This window comes from Cebus imitator, unplaced genomic scaffold (genome assembly GCF_001604975.1).
Source record: "Cebus imitator isolate Cc_AM_T3 unplaced genomic scaffold, Cebus_imitator-1.0 Scaffold6, whole genome shotgun sequence".
Taxonomy (NCBI): Eukaryota; Metazoa; Chordata; class Mammalia; order Primates; family Cebidae; genus Cebus; species Cebus imitator.
The window spans coordinates 4,755,439-4,777,027 of record NW_016107321.1 but is presented as its reverse complement, the minus strand read 5'-3'; the positions used below and the strand labels follow the sequence as shown (position 1 = coordinate 4,777,027).

The window sequence follows — 21,589 nt, the reverse complement described above, 5'->3', positions numbered from 1 at the left end:
GAAGTTTGGATTTTGATGTTTACATCTTTAATCCATTTAGGCAGAGGTGTCTAATCTTTTGGCTTTCCTGGGCCACACTGGAAGAAGAATACTGTCTTTGGCCACACATAAAATACACTGACGCTAATGATACCTAATGAGCCTATCTTCGTTCTCTCTCTCTCTCTCTTTCTCTCTCCCCCCACTTCCCCTCCCACACACAATGCTTTAAGAAAGTTTACAATTTGTGTTGGGCTGCATTCAAAGCCATTCTGGGTTGTACGTGGCCCAGGGCCGTGGGTTGGACAAGCTTGCATTTAGAGTTGATTTTTGTACCTAGTACTAGGTTAGGGATCAAATTTTATGTTTTTCCATATGGATAAGCATTTTGTTTCTAGTTCTGTTTCTGTTTCCAGTTCTGTTTATTGAACAGCCTCCTCTTTTCCCTAATCCATTACTTCTGCCGTAATCAAAGTTTAATTCATACTTGTGTCTCTGTGCCCTCTCTTCTAGTTGATTGGTCTCTATTCTAGTCTTTTGATCAGTTTATTCTTATGCCAACCCCTATCATGTTGATTTTTATATAGACTTTTTATTCTGGACTGTTATAGTAATGCCCCAGAGAAACAGAGATGCGGTTACTCTACTTGTGGGCCTTTCTAGAGAATGTTGATTTCATAGCATATGTGACGGGAAGTATTGACAAATTTCAATACTGAAATTTGTCTGAGTTATATATTCTGATTTGTATTTTTGAAGATCACGCTGGTACAAGATGGATGAGGAAATGGGGCTGGTGAGGGATGAGACTAGCGTGGAGACGGGGATGAGTTAGGTGGCCAGTGCTGGAGTGCAGGTAGTGGTTTTAGTGGGAGTAGAGGTGGAGAAATGTGGACAGATGTGAGATGGGTGCACAGCTGTGGACCTTTCTGATGTATAGAATGCAGCAGACAAGGGAAAGATGGCACTCAATGTAATGGGGATGCCACTCCTGAGATGGAAAATCCTGGGAAAGGACAGTTTTATAAATTTATAAACTATCGCATACATTATAATGACACTTCTAATTTGCTTTTCCTTGGAAATTGCTTTTTGGTTATGTATGTTTTATAGCCTGTTCACTTTGTTTTCTCTCCAAATAGGTGATTATCCTCTGAGAAGTGCAACCAGATCTCTTCTGGAATTCAACACAACAGTGAGCTGTGACCAGCAAGGCACAAATCACAGAGTCCAGAGCAGCATCGCCTTCCTGTGTGGGAAAACCCTGGTGAGTCCACAAAGCCGCTTTATGTATCTCTTAAAAANAAAGTCTGCTTCTTGGCGCTCTGGCTGTAGAGGTATTCCAGGAAGAATCAGTGAGCAAACTTAGAAACACAAATAAGAAAAACGCTACCAAATCACCGTCACCATCAAGAACCAAGTAAACAAAGTCTTAACTTGTTACAGCTTTTAAGTAAAACACAGAGCACATCTTTCGTAAAACTGCAATTCAAAGTGATTAGTGTGTTAGAAAGCAGAGTACTGTTTAATGTTTATTTTGTAGGCATTTGTTTTCTCCTAAAACCTCTTCTAGCTTTTCATTTTGATAGGCTTTGGGGCATCGTATTTAACTTTTTAAAACATATTTTTCTTTCCTCATTTGTGTTAAATTAGAGATACCAACATCTGTTTAGGAGAAGTCTTGGCCCGTGGGTATGGGGTTCTCAAGTTTTTTGGATATTACTTGGTGTTTAAAGGGGACATCATTGTGTAAATTATTATGATTCTTAAATTGTATGTAATTTGTTGATTTTAATCTTTAGTTTTGTAAAGGAAATTGCAGTAAATAATTGTTTTAGCTCTTGGGAGAAGGAATTGGTGTACAAATTCTACGAATGTTCTTGAATCAGAGTAAGAACCCAATCTTTAGGAAAATCAGGTTGAGTGAAAGTCTGTGGCTACTAAATTGATTTAAAATATCATTTTAGAGTTTGAGGCTATAACTGTTGCATCTTTAGGTCTACAGTGTCTTATCTGAAGAACTTTGAAAATAAAACTAATATTGTTAATTTTGGATCAGCCTATGAATTGCATCGCTGTGCATGTTGAAACTTTAAAAAAAAAAAGAATCTGTAGCAGCATGAAATGAGAATATTTATATTTCAGAATATATTATATAGCTGCTACTTTAACTAATTTCCTTTGTGAATTCTGTGTTCACCATTCCAAAAATAGAACTGTGAAGGATAACTCCTTAGACTTGCATGTGGGAGTGCAGAGGCCAGTGCCTGCTGTGCCTGTGTCATCCTGCGATGCTGTGGTCGACTGGTTTGTCTAGTCAACCTACTCTAATGTCCTTTTCTAATGTCCTCTAGTCCACTCTGGTTGTGTTTAACAGGAGGGGCTGCCTTGGGGGCTGGGCGTCTGCTGGGTGTACTGACTTGGTCAGATGCGGTTGGGCTCCTCATGGGAGCCTTTTCACGGGGAGCATGAGGTCACGTTTTCTGGCTTTGGTTTGCTGGCATGTGCTTGAGAACATTTGGAGTTGGAGAGGAGAATGACTGAGGATTTCTTCCCATGAACTCACTCGCTATACTTGCATAGCTGACGTGGTAGAACACTTTTGGATCAGTTACATTAAAATCCCAGCATGATTTTATGAAGCTTTTGTCTCAGAATTTTCAGATTTTGGAACCTCTCAGTGACCCCATTTAATTAAAGCAGTTGCATCCCCTACCCTTCTTGCTGCTGCTTTCTTTATTTTAGTAGCCATTACTGCATTCTAATTTTAAAGAAGAATTTTTACAATATGTGGTATGGTAACTTATAATTTTTTTTTTTTTTTTTTTTAATAGGGAACTCCTGAATTTGTAACTGCAACAGAATGTGTGCACTACTTTGAGTGGAGGACCACTGCAGCCTGCAAGAAAGACATATTTAAAGCAAATAAGGAGGTAACATGGGAACTTCAAACTTACGTGCTTATGAAGTATACTCTGGGGACCTTTATCTTTCAAATACTGATTCTAACCTTTTGGGGTGAAAATCTTTTTTAGCGGCTGGGCGTGGTGGCTCACGCCTGTAATCCAAGCACTTTGGAGGCCAAGGCGGGCGGATCACCTGAGGTCTGGAGTTCAAGACCAGCCTGACCAACATGGTGAAACCCTGTCTTATAAAAAATAAATAAAAAAATAAAAAATTTAAAAAAAAAAAAAAAAAATCTTTTTTAGCTTCCAAATTGCATTTGAGCAGATAAACCATGTGATTTAATTTTTAAAACTTTTCTGAGTGGTTCTTATTTTTAGGACAGGGCATTTAAAATATCACAGGATGTGATTTTTGGTCCAGATTGGAAATAGAATGGCTCATCCATATAGGGCAAGTTAGTTCTTGGTTTCTGGTGCTGTGCAGCTCAGTAAACTAAGTGACATGGTTGGGCTTGGGCTTAGAGTATTCACTATACCTGCAGGAGCGATCTGTTTCTGACCTTGACTGCTTCGTCTTCCTTTGCACCTGGCTTTCCACCTGTGTTGCACCCGCTCTGATAAGTCTTCTTTACCTGTTTGTATTGTTAAATCTCACTGTCCCTCTCCTCAGCCTTGGGTTGACTTCTGTCAGTCCAGGCCAGCTGTCCCTTAAATTCTTTTCCAGCTCACCTCAGAGACTAGATTGCTAGATTTCTGTTATTGTTATGTCTGCTTCTTGTTATTTGAACACAGAATTCCTTGGTCAAGATATATATAAACATTCACACACCTATATGTATTTGTTATGTGCCCCATGATGTTTTGAAATATGTATACATTGTGGAATGGCTACCTTGAGCTAATTACATGTGCATTATGTCACATATTTACAGTGTTTGTGTTGTGAAGACACTTAAAATCTACTCTGTTAGTGATATGCAAGAACACATTATGTTGTTATTAACTGTAGTGGTGTTTAATGGATCTCTCGGGCAGGTCATTCTTGTGGAATAATGAAATGTCCTCTTCCCCAGCTCGGACACCCTGATGTTGCCCTGCTACTTGATTCTCCCTGGCCCTGGGGAATATCAGACCGTTCCTTCTGCTGCTTCTCCATGCCCAGCACCCCAGATCCTAAAGGGAGTTTCCTCTTCTCACCTTGATAACAATCTTAGTTAATTGATTATCTCGATTTTCTCTATTCTGTTTTTAAGAATTTTCAAAGATTATAAGGATTCAGGAACTAATGAATGCTCATAATGAGTAATTTTTAGTGGTAGCTTAATACCATGCAGTTTAATAAGGCAAAAAGAAATATTTATTTTTAAAAAATTAATTCAAATTCAATTTTGAATAATCACCAATTTTTTCAAATATGGTCATCTATAAAGGGAAAAACAATTTCATATGGAAGTGGAAGTGGAAAAATATTGCCTCCCAGAAAAGGACATGAGGAGCAGTCAATGAAAAATAAAAGTTTAAAGTGGTAAGAATTAAGGCTATTTAGAAAGTAGTGTCAAATGTCAACTTTCATTTAAAAACTTAGGTAAAGCTGTTAGATGACATATATTGTTAGCTGTAGGAAAAGCATCTCAAAGCAGACATCTGTTTGAGGGGTGGGAGTGAGGGTGGGAGTACTGTGTGTTCATTCTCACATTGCTATGAAGAAACACCTGAGACTGGGTAATTTATAAAGAAAAGAGGTTTAATTTGCTCACAGTTCTGCAAGTTGTACAGGAAGCAAGGCAGCATCTGCTTCTGGAGAGGCCTCAGGAAACCTACTGTCCTGCTGGAAAGCAAGAGTATTGAACACCTCACATGGCCAGAGCCTAAGGGAGTGAGTGGGAAGGGGGGGTGTCACCCACTTTTAAATGGCCACATCTCACAAGAACTCACTATCATGAGAACAAGCAAGGAGGGGTACGTGGTATCTGCCCCCATGATCCAGTCACCTCCTCAGGCCCTGCCTCCAACGTTGAGGATTACAATTTGACACGAGATTTGGGTGAGGACACACAGTCATCCTAAAGTGCCCATTTGGCCAAATCTGAGTTTGCTTCCTGTGGGAGGTTGCAGGCTGCGACCACAGCGGTGCCCTCTGCTCTCCTGTTAGACCCCAGACCTCTCAGTCCCACAGATACTTTCCTGGGCTCTGCTTTTCCAGCCTGATCACGATACCCTTTTCTTTTTTTCTGTTTTATCTGAGTGTACCTCTTACCTCGCGTTGCTGAATTGACAGTTGTGTCTTCTACCACCTAGGAAAAAATTGCTTTCAAAATAATTGAATAGCAATTTGTTTTCCATGGGTCAGAAATCACCAACTTTAGCCCATGGGTCAAAGCCTGCCCTGGCCCTTTTCTGTACAACCCCAGGACTAAGAATGATTTTCACATTTTTACAGGATTGTTACAAAACAGAGGAATATGCCACAGAGACCTATGTGACCTACAAAACCCAAAATGTAGATACCACGTGGCCCTTTGTTAAAAAAAAAATGTGCTGATCTGTGTTCTAAATAGTTTTTGGGGTGGGAGTGGGGAGGTATATTCTGTGGTTTTCTCAAAACGATGACATTTAATTTCTCTTAGGAGCAGATGGAAGATGCATGAGAAATGTTTGTAATTTGTTTGCTTTTATCTCTTCAGGTGTAGTTGGCAGCTGGGGCTTTATTCACTGAGTTTTCACTTATTGAGAGCCTATTGTGAACTAAGCAGTAGGAATTTTGTTAAGTTTTGGAATGCTTTCAGAGAGCCCATAGACTAATGGTGTGGAGGACATATCCATATTCACTCACTCAGTTTTTTTTTTTTTTTTTTTTTTTTTTTTTGCCTTAGGGATAGATTGATTAAATAGAAAGAACTGAAAAGCATAATGACTGCCAAAAATGTAGTGCTGTCACTGTTAGCAAATCTTAATAAAGCATATGCCCTTTTTTCTGTTTTCAGTTCGATTTGATTATACCTTACAGGTGATGGTATGATAACTTTAAAACATATTGAAGGTTTATGTACTTATAAAACACTCATTCCCTAAAGAAAAAAAAAAAATCTCAGTTTGGTTTAGTGTCAATGTAGTCTTGCTTTCTACAATGTCTACAATTTTTACTGATGTCTCATTTATTTATTAGTTTTGCTCTGTCACGTTTAGAATGATTTTGATGGACAAAAATTATGTTAGTTCCAATAGCACTTTTAAACTTATTGGTATAGTTTGTTCAGCGGATTCTGGTAGGGGCCTGTAAGATAATTATTTCTCTAAAGCATTGTGTAAATACACCTCCTACCATAGTGCTCTTGGGAACAGGCAAAATTCAGAACTGGCCTGCTGGTAGTCTTACCAGGGTTATAAAAGTAAGATTATTATATAAAAAACAGCATTAACTCAATGTGTGGTGTGTTGCGGCTGGCAAACAACCTCGCTCCCCAGACTGTTAAATTCCTGTTCTTATGAATGTCTCCTTTGCTGTGTTTGCTGTAACAGGAAGTGGGAGGACGTTCCCCAGTAGCCTTGACTGTTTTTCCAATGCATACTCCAATTCTGTGGAGTGCGGTATGAGGCATGTCTTCTCTTCCTTTCTGGAGTAGGGACATAGCCAGAAGTTGCTACCTGCCCCAAGCAGGGTGCCTGCCGATCTTGCCAACTTGGAATCCTCTAAGTGTCTTGGTGAAATGGAGCTATTTTCAGAATGAAAAGTTCTTTGATTTTCCCTTCTTGCCATTTGCCATCTTGCTTCCTTTCCATCACAGGCTTTCATTTTGCCGGCTAGAGAACTGCATCTTTTCTTGCATCCTGCGCAGTCCACTGACTCAGTCCCCTCTTGGGTTAATGTTTTTGTATAAACTTGCTGGGGATGACAGGCTTTAGATTTGCAGGATAATGGGCACTTGTGGGTTTTTACTGTAACACAATTGTAGTCTGTGGCAATAACTTTCTTTTATTTTCATTGCCTTTCTGTGTAAATGTGGTGGAAGGCTTAAGCTCCGTGTGCTGATACCCTCTGAACACTAGAGGTTCCAACCTCCTCCATTATTAGTAGAAACACTTAGGTGTCTGAGAAGTATTTTAGGCCACAGGTGACTTTGCTTTGAGGATATGGTGCCCCTGAGGCTTGTGAGTAGGTGTAGGTCCTTTGATTCACTCTATTAGCTCTCCATGAATCTCTGACAGCAGGACTGGGGAAAAAGGTTAGTGGGTTAGAGCATTCATGCAGATTTGATAGCCTGTTTCTAAGAGAAATTTGAAAGCTAAATATTAAGCAGTTAACTTTTGTAAATAGACATATCTGTGAATTACTTCAGTCTAAAAGATAACATTTTAGGAAATTTATCCATGGAAAATAAGAAAACTGCTTTAAAATGATCACAGAGAACATGAAATTTTAGAATATTTTTTGGAAGAGGTAGTTAAAATGATGCCAGTGTATTATTTTGGAAATAAGACTTATAGGGATGTTTCACGTAGTCATGGTTCACTTGGTGACCAGGGCCTTTTTTACTGTGGGAGGGTTCATCTTTGGGGTTGGGTTCTTGCTGTGATGTAGAAGTTGGGTACCCCCACTTCATGAAACTGTACTGCAAAGATGTGGCCTCAGAGCCATGGTTTCTGTCCAGGGCAGGGAGTCTTGCAGTCTGGGGCAGTTTCACCATCTGAGCACAGTTGCTGATATAGTTTGGATTTTTTCCCTGTCCAAATCTCATGTTGAATTTTAATCCCTAATGTTGGAGGTGGGGCTTGGTGGAAGGTGATTAAATCATGGGGGTAGTCTTTCGTGAATGGTTTAGCACCATCCCCTTGGTGCTGTCCTCATGATTGTGAGTGAATCCTCTTGAGATGTGGTTGTTTCAAAGTGTGTGGCACCTCACTTTGCTCCTGCCTTTGACGTGTGACATGCTTGCTCCCGCGTCACTTTCTGCCATGAGTAAATGCTTCTTGAGGCCTCCCTAGAAGCTGAGCTATGCTTCTTGTACAACCTGCAGAACTGTGAGCCAATTAAACCTCTTTTCTTTATAAATTACGCAGTGTCAGGTATTTACAGCAGTGCAAGAACAGTCTAATACAGACTGCTTGGATCTCAGCTGTTTTTTTTTGGCCTGCTGCCAGTAATGGGGCACAAGTAAGAAACTCACCGAGTTAAGGGCATTAGAACTTGATGGGTTCTGCTATTGTCTGCTGAGCTATGGAGCTCAGACTGCACCTTTTCTTCCCATGTGGGCTCTTTGGTGCAACAGAGGTGCCTCTGTGCCTCCCTAGAATGTTGCCCTGGAGGCTCTCTGATCACCGTTGGGGAAAGTGCATGTGTAAGCTGTTAGAGAGCCTGAAGATGGGCTTGCCTGACCCAGCTCCGCCCAGCTTTCCTTCCTTAACCTGCCTTGGTGGCAGAACACAGGACTGTAATGCTTAGGCGTCCCATGGCCCCACCCATTTTCTAGCACATGGGAGTAGTCTCCCAGTTAACAAAGGCTAAGCATAAATCCTGCAAGTACCGTTTCCTGGCCAAGAGGTGAACTTGCATAGCCCGTGAGCTGACACAGCTGTGTACACAGTTGCACAGTGCAATGGCAGGAAAGCTTTGCATGATCACAGTTACCATCATCCCTCACCATACCCTGGCTACTCAGGAGGTCCTGAGCCTGCTTAGCAGCCTGGTCTATTACTACTGTTTGAGAAAGTCACCACACAAAGGCTATCTATAACCAAGGAGTTCATACAGAGTCTTTGCTGCTAAAAGCATCCAGAAGCAAAGCCAAATAAAATTATTTATTTGGCAACATACATTATAGTCAGATTCTCAAGGCGGGGGAAAACCCTCTAGTCCTAGCAAAAGTAAATTTGAAACCAGAAAGTGACGGTTTCTCTAGATGAGAAGGAACCAGGGTAACAATTCTGGAAATATGAAAAAGCAGGGTGTTATAACACCCCCAAAGGATCATATTAATACTCCAGAAATAGTTCCTAAACAAAGTGAAATGATTGAAATCCTAAAGAATTCAAAATATTTATTTTTAAGAAGATGAGAAAGTTGAAAACCAATACAAAGAAATCAGAAAATCAATCCAGGACAGAAATGAGAAATTTACCAAAGATATATTCTTTAAAAATTAAACAGAATTTCTAGAAATGAAAATTTTATTATAGGAATTATAAAATACAGTTGAAAGCTTCAACAGTAGACTGGACAAATAAACCTAAGTGCCCACCAATAGATGACTAGGTAAAGAATGCATACACACACACACACATACATACATACATACATACATACATACATACACCATGGAATACCATTCAGCCATAAGACAGAATGAAATCCTGTGTTTTGCAGTAATATTGATGGAACTTGAGGCCATTATCTTGAGTGAAATAACTTAGTCAAGCACCACATATTCTCATTTATAAGTGGGAGCTAAATAATACATACACATGGACATGGTGACTGGAATAATAAATATTGGAGCTTCAGAAAGGTGAGAAGGTGGGAGGGTGGTGAGAGATGAGAAATGAGAAATTCCCTAATGGGTACAATATACAGTATTCCGGTGTTGGTTACTCTAAAAGCACAGACTTCACTACTGTGTCCTATCCATGTAATACAACTGCACTTGTTCCTCTTAAATCTATGTAAAACAAAGAAAGAGGCACCCTCTTAAAGTGCAGGGTCTTACCAACTCTAACAATGGGCTTTCTTGATGTTTTTAAAATAAAAAGACTGTTAGGTCATAGGTATGAGAGACTGGACACATAAATTAGAACTGGGTAAGAAGGGATTGAAATACTCAGAGGAGGAACTCATCTTCACAGTTTATGAAACCAATATTTACTGAGCTCGCTGTATGTTCCAGGCATCATCCTTGGCCTGCAGTGACAAACCCTTGTCCTCAAGGAGCCCCTATTCTAGTGGGGGGAAACTGACAAGTCAACAGATAGCAGTACCTAGTATCATATATCACAGCACTGTAAACAAAAGTGCAGCTGAGCACAGGAGACAGAGGGAGGTGGAGAGTGCTGTTTCAGGTAAAGGTTCAGAAAAGGTCTCACTAAGCGTGGTGCTTCATCAGAGACCCCAATGAAGTGAGGGAAAGAAGCCATGTGTATATCTGGGGAAGCACATCTCAGGTAGAGAGGACTTTGAATTTCAGGGGGGCAGAACTGCATCAAGAGGTATGTGTGGCTGCATAGGGTGAGGAGAGTGTAGGGCGGTGAGGGCGGTGTCATGAAGTAGTTTGAATTTCCTTCTCAGTGTAATGGGAAGCTGCTTTGTACAGGGAGATTTAATTCTAAAGGGCCAGTCCTGTGCTTGTGGAGACATGGGCTAAGGTAGTAGGGCATTGAAGCTAGAACTAGGGGGCCAGTGAAGATACTATTGCAGGCAAGAGATTATGGTACATTGGACAGGGTGGCAATGGTGGAGGTGGTAAGAAGGGAGTGGATCCAGGATTTAGTCTGAAGGGAGAGCTGGTGAGACTTGCCGATGGTTGGATGTAGACTGTGAGAGAAGGTGGCAGTGGGGCAGGGGGACCTTAAGGTTTTGCCCAATTGACTGGTTGAATGATGGTGCCATTTGCTGAGATGAGGAACACGGGGGTAACAGTAGGTTTTGGGGGAGAAATCAAAGGCTCATTTTAAATATCTTAAATTTGAGATGGTTTTGTATATCCAAGTGCTGATGATAAACAAGAGCAATAAACAGCACTTACGCCAACCAGCCAGGAGCTGTACCTCAAGCTTCATATGCATTAGCTCACTCAGGCCTTACAGTAGCCCCATGAAGGAATAACTGTCATTATTCCAGTATGACATGTAGGGAAACTGAGCCACAGAGGTTAACTTCATTCATGGTCATGCTAAGTGTTCATGCCAGAGTTTGAACCCCAGGCTTTCTGCTTTGAGTCTGTGCTTATAAACATAGTTTCTGCTATTGTTGGCTGTGCAAGCCTACAGTTCTGTGGAAAGGTCAAGGCTAGAGATATGAATTTGGAAGTCACTGGCAGACATTTATAACCATGCATGAGGTCACCAAGGGACTGAGCATAGGCAGGAAAGAGGGCTGCTCAGTAAGCTGTGGTACACTTCTGCATTTAGAGTCAGTCAGAGGGAAGGCAAGGAGGCTGAGAAAGAGCAGGAAGTGAGGCAGAAGAAAACTAGGAGCCTGTGGATGCAAGCCACAGGAAGAACGGGTTTCAGGAGGTGGGGAATGATCAGTAGCATCCAAAGCCATGAGAGACCATGTAAGGGAAAGGCTAGGACATGAGTGCTGGATGTGTCAGCAGAGATGTTGTGGGTGACCTGGTAAGCGGGGTTTTGAAGGAGTGGGAGACAGCAAGCTGATGTGACTGTGTTCAAGAGGGAAGGGAAGGTAGGAAGAGGAGGAGATGTGTAGGGACAGTTGAAGGGTTTTTTGATTTTTGCTCTAAGTTGCAGAGACATGAGATGATAGCTGGGGGGAGGTAGGGACCCGGAAGGACATTTGTGAGGTGGTCAATCTCATGGCATGCTGACGGAAATGATCCAGTGGAGAGGGAAAACCTGGTGATGCAAGTGAGGGGAGAAGAGTGCAGTCCTCATGTAGGTGAGAAGAGATACTGAAAACACGGAGGAGCCAAGGCATTTATTGACCTTGGCCTGGGTACTTTTGTTATTAGGGGACACCATGGCATGATAGTCCCTAAGGAATGGAGAGCAGTATTGTACGACATTGGCTATAAACTTTTCTGATTGACCAAGATGTATATTGAAAACTTGCTTTTCTCTTCCCCCCTTTTAGGTGCCGTGCTATGCATTTGATACAGAGTTGAAGAAGCATGATCTCAATCCTCTGATTAAGCTTAGTGGTGCCTACTTGGTGGATGACTCTGATCCGGACACTTCTCTATTCATCAATGTTTGTAGAGACATAGGTATGAATCTTTGTGGAGCTGAGGGGTGATGGTGAGGGATTTCTTATATGGCTTCAATATCTTTCCCCTTCTACCTTTATTTCTGTTTGCACGTCCATGTTACTGATGAGGTCCTCTAAGAAAGCTTTTGCCCCAAAAGATGTTCTCTTTGCACAACCCACCTCTTCTCCCCTAATAGATTCCATGCCTCCTCCCCAACCCCTGCACATTCTATCCAGACTGTTGGTCCATTCCATGTGGGTGTTCTCTTGGCCAGACACCATGGGTTTCAAGATTCTATAGTAGTGAGGGTTGGTCTTGTTCTGTGTGTGTACCCGAGTCACTTGGCTCTGAGTCACGGGCTGGGTAAAAAAGAAAAAGCGATGATCAAAGACTTGAGTACTTGGTCAGGATGCGTATTTTGGCCCAAGCTGACTTTTTCCTGACTTTTTCTGTACTTGTTGGAACTGGCGTGAGTAGCTTTAGCATCTTCGAAAAATTAACGAAAGGCTGTAAATAAATGGTCTTTATCTAAAAAGGGCCGTGAAAAGTTTTACTAAGCCTTTTACTGGCCTTCAGCTGGTTTTGCTAAGCTAGGTTTCTAAAACCTAGCTTGATGTTTCCCCCAAGTGCTGTGAATTGTTAAGTCCTGTAGGGCAGGACTTTCCTTCTACAATGCTAGACATGAGTAAATTCTGCTAGTGATTAACTAATCAAAAGGTCATTTTTAGTGTTTTTCTTTGGTTTTTATTTCTCAAATAGTACATAATGTTTTGCCCTTAGAAAAGTTTAGAGAAAATTAAAAAAAACTCAGTATATGGAAGTATTGCTGGATAATGAGTATTAACTTATAATTATTCTTTAAATTGTACATGTACATTATACAATCTTGTTTGTGTATTATTTCTAAACAGTTAAAAACAGTAAATACACCCCATTCGGGGCTCACCAAAAGTAACCAGTGATCACTAGATTTTTTTTTGGGTTAGAGTATTACATCTTTCTTTTGTTCTCCAAGGATAACCTTTATTGGTCTTTTGGAAAAAGACTAATGCAGTCTTTGTCATAAAAGGGTCTGTAACTCAAGTTTGGTTATAAAGTTGATGAATTGCGGATTATTGAATTCTGAATTAATATGCTATTTTGATTTGGAAAACATTTAGGTTTCTGGTCTTTTAACATTTTGCAGATCATCTAAATTTGCTGGGTATTTTCTTATAAAAGTTTTTTCTTTCCAACTTACTGGCAATTTGAGTTGAGCTTGAATGACTTTGATTCATAGTAAATGTGCCCCAGTTTTTACTCAGACATTCTCCATTCCCTGGAAATTGCCCCAAGCCTCAAGCCAAGTTTGCATGTGACCCTTAAAACCTCATGGATAGTTTTGGTCTTGCCACCATGAACTTAACTCCTTGCATTCTCAGGGTGCTTGCCATGTATTGTGCCTTTGGTGTACCAAGTGGTTTGTCTTAAATTGAGTTCCCGTGAGGGCAAGGAGCCTGTGGCACAGCAGATACTGTGGGTGGAACAAAGCCGCCCGTTTGTGAAATTTCATAATTCCACCCTGTGTTTGGAGGACTTGAGAGTTAAAGGGTTGCTTACCTCTTCACTAGCTGGTGCCTCCTTACTGCAGAAGGTAGTAGATAACCCTTCCCATCTTTGATTGATAAGGCAAATAAAACTCAGGAGAGGTGAGATTATTCACCACTCATTTGTGGGAAAAGGGTTTTTTGAATCCCTCCTATGTGCTAGGCACTAATCCAGGCACTGAATGATAGCACTGAACACACCACAGCTCCTGTTTTCCTGGAGCTTTAGTTAGACAGGAGAAAAGATGCATAGTAAACAAGTAAATCCCAAAGTATACTATTATGTAAGGTATTGGGCCATGACCATAGAAATGTGTGGTAAAGAGCAACCTGGCTGTAGTCATAGGTGCTGCTGTCAGTCTGTAAAGACCTGCATGGTGTTCGGGACATATTCTGGGTATGTTCTCATCTTTAATCTTCCCCCAAACCTGTGCAGTAGCACTCTGGCAACTGGATAGTTTTGCAGTTAGACCAATGTTACAGAGATAGTAAGTGGTTGATTTAGGATTTGAACCCAGAGCTGTGGTTTCTTTCCACTAATCTCCTGATTGTTCCAGTGATCTGTGGAGTGCCTGCATCTTCCAGTCTCTGTAGCTTGAAAGAGGATAATGCTAACGTTGTTGTAGCTCAGGCAGAGGATGGGTACATCTCTTAACTACAGACAACATGATGACCTGTTTCCCGGGCACCTCTTCTGTACCAGTGCAGAGCCAGTACTTTACATTCCTTCATCCTGAGCTTTGTTTGGAGAGGGTTATCGGTTTGTCCAAGATTTCAGAATGGTTACTTAGGGAGACTTTTAAGAATTGAATAATTTATTTAAACGGGCCCCGGATCTAAGGATACATGTGATTACTACTCCTGACACTTAATCTGATTTACTGTAATACATGATTTTTAGACACGCTGCGGGACCCAGGTTCACAGCTGCGGGCCTGTCCCCCTGGCACTGCCGCCTGTCTGGTAAGAGGAGACCAGGCGTTCGACGTTGGCCAACCCCAGGAGGGACTGAAGCTGATGCGCAAGGACAGGTCAGTTGAGGCTGTCACTGCCGTTGGCGTTTTTAATCTCCAGCAAGGACCTGAGTTTCAGGGAGCTGCAGGAACATCCTTTTGTAGCAGTGCTTGAGATAATCCCTGCAGTTCCTGCTTTACATGTGCTTGTGAGATCATTGGTCATTGCTGTGAGTCACATAGGCTGGTGTGCTTGATGTCTACTTTCTAATCATTTGTCTCTTACAGCAGTAAAAATATATGTCATGATCTAGTCCATACTACGTATCTTTATTTGCCTCATGAAATAATGCCTGTCTTGAGGTGCCTTCTGATATTTTTCATTCTGTGGCACCTGTGAAATTGATTTTGTGTCTCTTGTTTTCTCATCTTGGGAGGGCAAGAGACAGGAGGGACAGTTTGCTGGTGACCTTCACTGGAGATGACAGGCACCCCTATTCCCAGCGGGGAGTGGCGTTCCTTGTAATCTGCTGTGCTGTTTACATATGCTCTGGTACTGCCTTTGTAGCACGGCCTGGCAGACACCTGCATTTCTCCAGTGTGTTGCACATGACCATATGCTGAACTGAGATCAAGGATTTACATTTTCTCGCCATTTAGCGGCCTTTGGTAGACACCTTGTTGTGCTTACTCTACTCTGGAGCTCGTGGCATGTCTGGGTGGTTATAGGGAGCATGTGCACTCTGTCCAAAGAAAATACCTGAGCATAACCTAAGGAGAAAAACGTTTGGAATTTTCTATATGTGTGTCTGTATTAGTTTGCTCAGGCTGCCATAAGAAAATATGACAGACTGGGTGGCTTAAACCACAGAAATTTATTTCCTACACAGTCTAGAGGCTGCATGTCTGAAGAAGGTGTCACCAGGGCTGGTTTGTTCTGAGGCCTGTCTCGCTGGCTCGTTAGACGGCCATCTTCTTTTTATGTCTCCACATGGGCTTCCCTCTGTGGGGGTCTGTGTCCTAATCTTTTCTCATAAGGACAAGTCATTTTGGATTGAGGCCCACCCACATGACCTCCTTTTTCCTTGTTTACCTCTTTAAAGGCCCTGTCTCCAAAGAGAGTCACATGCTGAACTATTGCTTAGGGTTTCAACATACCAATTCCGAGGGGAAACAGTTCAGACCATAACTGTCTTTAAGTGACACACTGGCAATTCTTAATACAAATGAGTGCGAGTAACGGTTAAGTAACGTGGGACACTGAGCAAAAGTGTGAGCTTTGCTTGTGGGAAAAGGCAGGTCATCTGTGATGAGCTGTTCTCTAGCGGGCAGCCAGAGGCACTGGGCTCATTCCCCACTGAGTGCAGTAAACCCTGGTGGTGGGGGCCGTGTTGGATGGTGGTTTGGGTGGTGGAAGAGAACCCCAGTTCAGTAACTGCCAGGCAGGTGCTGTGGGGTTAAGACAAAACAAAACTTTGGCTTGCATTTAGAATTTGTTGTATAAAGAGAAAATGATTGACTAGACTTGTGAGCAAAAATACACTTGGCCTGCTTGTGTGCTTTTTTTTTTTTTTAAATTAATTTTGTTACCTGACAACATTTTTTTGTTTATTTTACTCAAACGCTGTTTCTTCCTTTTTTTTAAAATAAGTTTTACATTCCTTTTTTTCTTTCCTCCTTCTAGGACTTGAAGCAGACCAAACAGGTTTGCTTTGTCCTTTTTTTTTATGTTTTTGAGATGGGGTCTCACTCCGTTGCCCAGGCTAGAGTGCAGTGGTACAATCTCAGCTCACTGCAACCTCTGCCTCCTGGGGTCAAATGATTCTCCTGCCTCAGCCTCCTGGGCACAGCACCATGCCCAGCTAATTTTTGTATTTGTAGTGGAGATGGGGTTTCGTTATGTTGGCCAGGGTGGTCTCGAATTCCTGACCTCAGGTGATCCACCCACCCTGGCCTCACAAAGTGTTGGGAGTACAGGCGTGAGCCACTGCACCCAGCCAGATCTTCTTAATATATCAAATTTATTTGCTGGTCACTTTTTTTGATTTTTAACAAAATAACACTCATTGGAGTTTACTTAAAACATTTTTTTTTTTTTCCAAATGGACATGAAATGAAGTCATTTTATACCATAGCTTCTTTTAATATTTTTTCTGTACCCTCTCCCCTTAAGTGAATGTGCTGAATGCTTAGGGCAACACATAAATTAGGATGCACTTTCTACTTTTGTAATACTGGTTTATCAATGTGGCTCTCCCAGGCTTGTCCTGAGTTACGTGAGGGAAGAGGCGGGAAAGCTAGACTTCTGTGACGGTCACAGCCCCGCAGTGACTATTACGTTTGTTTGCCCGTCGGAGCGGAGAGAGGTAAGTGACTTGTCTCCCGATGACTGCAAAGTGGCGCACATTAGCCTGGGTTGCTCATGTGAGTGTCTGGGGTTTGCACAGGGTGGGCCTGGATGCAGGAAGCTGGGAGCCACGACGGAGGTACTGGTGGGCTCTCAGGAAAACATGAGCTTCTTGGAATAGCTTCTGTCACATGAGGCTCACTCAGGGAGAGCTGTTTGCATTTTGCCTTTTGCTTTTTTACACCAACCCAGAGGGGCCTCCCATATAGTGGGATAGTGTTTTGTTCTAGTCTCTGAGATGATTTTAGGTGGTCCATGGACAGATATTTTTATTTTTGTGATTTGGTTGATTTTAGTGAATAGTGGAAAAACGAAGTATAATTTCACGCCTGTGATTTCTTATGAGGAGCATTTCCCTTCCTCTGTCTTCCCAATCTGCCCCTAAACCCCCCCACCTGTGCCTTTCCCCTGACCCCCATCACAGGCCAATTTATTGCTGTGCACTCTGCTTTTGATGAAATCTCTAGCAAAGTTGTAAACTCTTTGAATGTGGCTGCTGAGACTTACTTGTCCTTGAGTCTCCAGTGCCTCTTTAAGTGTTGTAACCAGGGGTAGGTGCTAATGGAAAGGAGGCGTCCCCCAGGGAGGAAGGGGTAGGGCACGGCTTTCCTTTAGTTTATTTCTGCCTTCTTAGTAGTCCAGTGAAGTAGGGAGGGGCTGAATTCTTTTGCCAGAGAACCACACTCCCCTGCCCCCAAGCAAATGTGGAATGTGCTCTGATGTCAGACTGGCAGCTGGCCTAGTGTGTGTATGGAGACAGTGCAGGGCTCAGCTTGCCACTTTCTGTCCCCAGCCTTCCACGTCCATGTACTATCAGCTGAAGGAAGGCCTGACTGTCTGATGTTTGTTCTAAATATGAATGGAGAGGAATATTTATTGATACTTTTTATTTGTATCTGCAGATGTGAGTTGAAATCTTTTAAGCCTGGTGAGATGTTCTCAGGTGGTAGTGCTTTTAGTGTTTTCCCTTTTTATTTGTTCTGCATTTGGTAAGAATCATTTTACACTATAATAATCAAGAGAATTATGAGTTTTCCTCCTTTTTCCTCAAAGTGGTATAAGGCATTTCTTGGTGTTAGAAGAAGAGGCTGATTTATTATTAGTGGGGCAAGATGTTCCCCCCCAACACAATTTTTTTTCTTTTTCTTTTTTTTAAAGACAGGATCTTACTTTTTTGCCCAGGCTGGAGTGCAGTGGCATGATCTCACCTCACTACAATCTCCACCTCCCCAGTTCAAGCAGTCCTCCCACTTCAGCCTCCTGAGTAGCTGGGACTATAGGTGTACACCACCATGCCTGGCTGATTTTTATATTTTTAGTAGAGACAGTGTTTTGGCATGTTGACCAGGCTGGTCTTCAGCTCCTGGGTTCAGGTGATCCACCTGCCTCGGCCTCCCAAAGTGCTGGGATTACAGTGTGAGCCACCACACCCAGTCAGGTTTCTTTTCAGGCTTCACTGTTCACTGGGCACACTGTGTGGCATGTGCTTGGACGCTGTAATGCTTGGGCAGTTTGTTTAAGCATTTACTAATGATTTTAGGAGCTGGTATTTAGTAAACACTCACTTTGTCATATAGATCTTTAAAAAAATGGTTTATTGAATTTATTGAGTTTACATACCATAAAATTCAGTTTTTTTAAAAGTACAATTCAGTGGTTATTAGTATTTTTTTTAGACCTGTGCAACCATCATCACAGTCTAATTTTACATTTCTGTTACCCCAAAAAGAAACCTCATGCCCATTAGCAGTCTCTTCCCATTCACATCCCAAGCCCTGGCAACTGTGCACCTTCTTCCTGTCTCTGTGGATTGGCCTTTTTTGAATGTTTTATGTCAGGGGAATCCTGCACAGTGTGGCTTTCTGTGCCTGGCTTCTCTTACGGAGCCTTGGGGTCTGTGTCACTGTGTGTCAGACTGCACTGAGCCAAGGGGGCAGAAGCATCTATTTTGAGTCAGACAGAAGAGGGTTGGACCAGCAACTCTACAACTTACTAATTTGGTGCCACCTGTTTGTATAACTGGTACTTAGTGCCCAGTGTATAGCAGGTGCCCAGTGAGTATTTATGGAATGAATGGTGCTGGGAAGCAGCACTGCTGTGCCTGGTGCTAAGCCCAATAAGAAAGATGTGTCTCCCAAGGACAATTAAAAAGATGGCAGTCAGAAGATCGAGACCAACCCGACCAACATGGTGAAACCCTGTCTCTACTAAAAAATTCAAAAATTAGCTGGGCGTGGTGGTACACGCCTGTAGTCTCAGCTGCTTGGGAGGCTGAGGCAGGAGAATTGCTTGAACCTGGGAGGCGCAGGTTGCAGTGAGCCGAAATCACGCCACTGCATTCCAGCTTGGTGGCTGGCAACAGAGCAAGGCTCTGTCTCTTAAAAAAAAAAAAAAAGATGGCAGTGACTCTCTTGGTGAGCAGGGACCCCATCAGCCCCCTTCATGGCTCACATCAAAGATGAATGGTGGAGCTCCTGCTCTGTAGTAGCAACATAGTGGCAGAGTCAGGTTTGTGTCTGGGTGGTGCCCTAGCTTCACCCAGGAGCAGAAGTGGGTACAGATATGGTGGTGCCAGCACCCCATAGGGGCTGTGGACCTGTCCCTGGATGTGCACACATGTGATGATGTTTGCTCAGTGTTGGGGTTTCACTACTTCAGTTGAGCAACTCGTAGAAAGCAGTGAATGGACCATGCAGTCTGCACAGCCTATTACTGCTTGCCAACATCCTAGTGATTGCCACATGTCACTGAGTCTAGGTGCTCACTGGCCGAAGCTCGAGTGTCTCTCTGACGGTGACCAGAAAGGAAATAAGAGTATAAAAAGTAATGGAGGTGTTACAAGTCAAATGGAAAAAAATAACAGTTTAGGAAAATAATTAAGATAAAAGTAACTTTACTGAGTTGTTAGAAGTCAAATAATCTTAATGTGTTAGAGGCAATTATGATTTGAAAGACAGAAACAGCAGAATGTAGAAACTTAACCTGTCTTTGAGCTTTTCATAAGTGTGGAAAACCTGCATTTAAGCCACATGAAACATTTTTTATTTTGCTTCTTTCACATTGTTTCTGATAGGGCACCATTCCCAAACTCACTGCTAAATCCAACTGCCGCTATGAAATTGAGTGGATTACCGAGTATGCCTGCCACAGAGATTACCTGGAAAGTAAAACCTGTTCCCTGAGCAGCGAGCAGCAGGATGTCTCCATAGACCTCACACCACTTACCCAGAGCGGAGGTGAGCAGTGCCTTCTGCCTCCTGGTGCTGCTTAGGAAGAAGGGGATGGAGAGAGGGAATGGAAGAGTAGGGGCCGAGTTACTCCGTGCATGCTCCTGGGTGGAGAGAGCCATAGTTTGGGCCGGTGTTTCAGAAATAGGATTCAGGTTTGACTAAGTAAGGCTGTAACCTTCTAATGCCCATTTATATAAAACAAACCTCTTCTTGTTAATTTCCCTGTTTCTAGGTTCATCCTATATTTCAGATGGAACAGAATATTTGTTTTATCTGAATGTCTGTGGAGAAACTGAAGTACAGTTCTGTAATAAACAAGCTGCAGTTTGCCAAGTGAAAAAGAGCAATACCACTCAAGTCAAAGCAGCAGGAAGATACCAGAATCAGACCCTCCGGTACGTCAACAGCCTCTGTGTGATTTTCTTTTTTCCTTGTATATTTTGGTACAGGGTTGTGCTCTGTACCCCAGGCTAGAGTGCAGTGGTGCGATCTGGGCGCATTGCAGCCTTGACTTCCTGCCTCAAGTAATTCTTCCACCTCAGTCTCCCGAGTAGCTGGGACTACAGGCACACACCGCCATGCCTGGCTAATGTTTGTGGTTTTTGTAGAGATGGTGTTTTGCCATGTTGCCCAGGCTGATCTTGAATTCCTTGCTTCAGAGATCTTCCCACGTGGGCCTCACAAAGTGTAGGGATTAGAGGCACATGCCATGGGACCTGGCCTGCATGATTTTCAAGTGAATTTTGTGTATTCTTGTGAAACATAATTCCCTCTCCTCTTTTTCTTCCTTTTTCCATTTTCCATAGGTACAGGAAAATCAGTTACGTTAGCAGTTTTTCCTATTAACTTCGGCAAGTTGCCATTTGTCACTAAACAATCAGATGTTTTTCCTGACTTTAGAGTAAGAGTGTTTCTGTTAGAACTGTGTACTTTATAAGCTTGCTGTTTGTACGGCCCCTACTGTAGGAAAATTATTTAATGAGTTTACAGTTGATAGGGCTTTTTTATTTTTAAATTTGTTTTTAAGGAGTTTCGATTTTTTTTTTTTTTTTTGAGACGGAGTTTTGCTCTTGTTACCCAGGCTGGAGTGCAATGGCGCGATCTCGGCTCACCGCAACCTCCGCCTCCTGGGTTCAGGCAATTCTCCTGCCTCAGCCTCCTGAGTAGCTGGGATTACAGGCACGTGCCACCATGCCCAGCTAATTTTTTGTAGTTTTAGTAGAGACGGGGTTTCACCATGTTGACCAGGATGGTCTCGATCTCTTGACCTCGTGATCCACCCGCCTCGGCCTCCCAAAGTGCTGGGATTACAGGCTTGAGGAGTTTCGATTTTTTGCTGGCAATTTGAGAATTTGAAGTACCATCAGCATTATAGAAAATTTTAAACAGCTAAAAGAATGCATTCAGTGCATTTCTGTTGACTATTAACTTGGTAGTTAACCTTCATAAAAACAGGATGACGATGTGCTTATCTGAAAATGTGTTATGGGCACTTAACGATTCAAAAATTAGGAATAGAAAACTGTAAAAACCAAAAAACTGGTCTTGGAGCTTTTTAAAAACATGGACTATCTGCCAAAAAGCTGCATTGTAAACATTTTATTTTTGCTCCT

The 21,589-nt window shown here is 42.3% G+C and overlaps 1 protein-coding gene across 1 annotated transcript in view; it reads left to right on the top strand.

Moving 5' to 3' along the window:
* IGF2R (insulin like growth factor 2 receptor) overlaps window positions 1-21,589 on the top strand; it is a 124,770-nt gene that overhangs the window by 38,503 nt on the left and 64,678 nt on the right. Inside the window, exons 3-9 of the mRNA XM_017538048.2 lie at window positions 1,122-1,246; window positions 2,814-2,912; window positions 11,686-11,818; window positions 14,288-14,417; window positions 16,600-16,705; window positions 19,820-19,982; window positions 20,209-20,371. Coding sequence (XP_017393537.1) covers window positions 1,122-1,246; window positions 2,814-2,912; window positions 11,686-11,818; window positions 14,288-14,417; window positions 16,600-16,705; window positions 19,820-19,982; window positions 20,209-20,371 — 919 coding nt within the window. The remainder of the gene's footprint in view (window positions 1-1,121; window positions 1,247-2,813; window positions 2,913-11,685; window positions 11,819-14,287; window positions 14,418-16,599; window positions 16,706-19,819; window positions 19,983-20,208; window positions 20,372-21,589) is intronic.